At 47.2% G+C, this 2,345-nt stretch overlaps 1 protein-coding gene across 1 annotated transcript in view; it reads right to left on the reverse strand.

The window, feature by feature from the left end:
• The window catches only part of Cep164 (centrosomal protein 164), a 64,346-nt gene that overhangs the window by 56,746 nt on the left and 5,255 nt on the right, over window positions 1–2,345 (reverse strand). The window contains exon 2 of the mRNA XM_029481580.1: window positions 1,190–1,308. Coding sequence (XP_029337440.1) covers window positions 1,190–1,271 — 82 coding nt within the window. The 5' untranslated portion in view covers window positions 1,272–1,308. The remainder of the gene's footprint in view (window positions 1–1,189; window positions 1,309–2,345) is intronic.

The raw sequence follows: 2,345 nt of genomic DNA on the forward strand, positions 1-2,345 counted from the left end.
AAAAAAAAAAAAAAAGACAGGGCCTAGCAGTATAGCACTGGCTGGCAGGGAACGTAGAGATCTGCCTCTGCCGCCCTCCCATGTGCTGGGGTTAAAGGGAAAGACATGAACCACCATATTCAGCTTGTGGTGGGGTTTAAAAAGAAAATAAATTCAAAGTTTCTAAAACAGAGAATAGAAAAAGTAACATAAATAAATAATGCTACTTTTTTTTCTTTTTTCCGTTTTAAGGAAGGCCTTAAACTCACACCCCAATGACTTCACATCCTCCCTTGCTGCCCCTCCTCCACCCACTACTGAGATTTACTGCCACGCTTGGATTATGAGACGCTCTCACTAACCCGGGGCTTCGTGCATGAGAAGCATGCACGCCACCTGCAGAGCCACAACCTTGGTATTTTTGTTGTTGCTATTGAGACTGTGTAGCTCAGCCTAGCCCCAAACTCATTCTGACCCTGGCCTTGAACTTGTAGCAGCAATCCTCCTGCCTCAGCCTCCTGAGTGCTGAAATTACAGGGAGTGTCAACATGCCAGCCAGCCTTAGCTTAGTTCTGAAGAAACTGGATTTACACGCCATATTTCACAACATCCCCTATACTCCTATCTCATTTAAAACCAATCTGATCTCCAGTGTCAGCAAACATTTTCTATAAAGTTGGTCCGATAGTAACTCTTGCAGGCCTTGAAGGTTGTAAATCTATTACAGTTATTTGACACTGCTATCAAAGGATGAAGACTGCCAATGATGACGCAGAAATAAACACGGCTGTCTTCCAATAAAATTTTTTATTGACAAGAAGAGGCAAGCTGCCAACTTGGGCCCAAAGGCTATAGTTTGCCAACCTCTGATCTAACCCAAATATATTGAGCAGCCCTGTGCATGGACCAACTCTATACTGGCAGAACCAAAGCAAACCAGGGGGGCTGGGCTTAGTGGCTAAGCGCACTGGCTGCTCTTAAGAACCCCAGGTTCAATTCCCAGCACGTGGCTCACAAGCATCTGTGAGTCCAGTTCCAGGGGATATGATGCCCCCTCTCGGCCTCCTCGGGCACTGCATGTATGTGGTTTACAGGTATGCATGCAGGCAAAACACCCAAACACATAAAACAATTTTTGAAACTGTGTTTAAATAATCAATTACAATGTCTGTGCTCAGAGAACGATTCCAACCCTCCACAAGTTTCTTACCTTGCTCACTGGGAACGTAGGTCTCATCAGAATCTTCCTCCAGGACCAGCTGGTCACCTAAGAGGATGGGCCGTCGAGCCATGGTTCAGCCTAACGTAACTATCTTGATCCCAGAGACCCTATCCAAAGAGAAAATTCAGTGAGCTGGCCGGGAAGGGAGAGCTGAGTTGGGTCACAGAGCATCGGGGTCACACCAGATGCTGCACAGCAGCGTGGCTGAGGTCCCTGCCTGTAGCTCAGAGCTTCACAGGCTCTGTGCCTGGGTAATGCCCTGTCATGCCCCTGCCCAAAGTTACAGAACACACACTGCACCACAAGACATCTTGAAGCCTAGCTCTCTAAAGTGTTTAAACTTGAGGACTAGAGAGATAGTTCCATGGTTAGAAGCACTGGCTACTGTTCCAGAGGATCTGGGTTCAATTCTCCAACACCCACAAGGTGGCTCACAACCTTCTGTAATTCTAGTTCCAGGGAATCCGATTCCATCTTCTGGCCTCTGTCTGTATCAGGGACACACATGGTGCACATACACAGATGCAGGCAAAAACATAAAATAAGTAAACCTCTAAATAGTTCAACTTTGTATCCCTCCCCAAACAGGAGAATATCCCAAACCTGTAGCACACCTACGCCAGAAAACCCCAGTGACACCAAAAACACAGAACCTTGGGTGTCAGCACAGCCTAGGGCACAGTGAGGCAGCCACAGTCAACGGTGCCCCCCTTCCCCAGCATGCAATTCAGGGCCAGGAGTCAGTGTGCTGTCAGCACCTGCCCTGAGAGCCCTAAGAAAAGAAGACCACTGAAGACTGAGAAGAGCTGAGAGCTTTGGAAAGAGAAATCTACACAGGGTGGCATTTTATTTAAGACAGAAACTCTGGTAAGACCGGCATGGCCAAATTGGAGAAATACGAAAATGGTGTCAGGTAAAGCACCTGAGAAGGCTTCCATCCCAGTGAAAGTTAATGAGGACCTAAACCAGGCCGAAGAAGCCGAGGTGGGAAGGGGACAGAGATACGGAGCTATTAGGCTTAATGAGAGCATGGGGGTGGGGAGGAGAGGGAAGAGAGGGGATCCAGATGGACTGGACAGTGTCCCTCCAAAACACTTGATGATCTGACTTAATAAGAAGTAAGGTCTTAAAAAAAAAAAAAAAA

This window comes from Mus caroli, chromosome 9 (assembly GCF_900094665.2).
Source record: "Mus caroli chromosome 9, CAROLI_EIJ_v1.1, whole genome shotgun sequence".
Classification (NCBI taxonomy): Eukaryota; Metazoa; Chordata; class Mammalia; order Rodentia; family Muridae; genus Mus; species Mus caroli.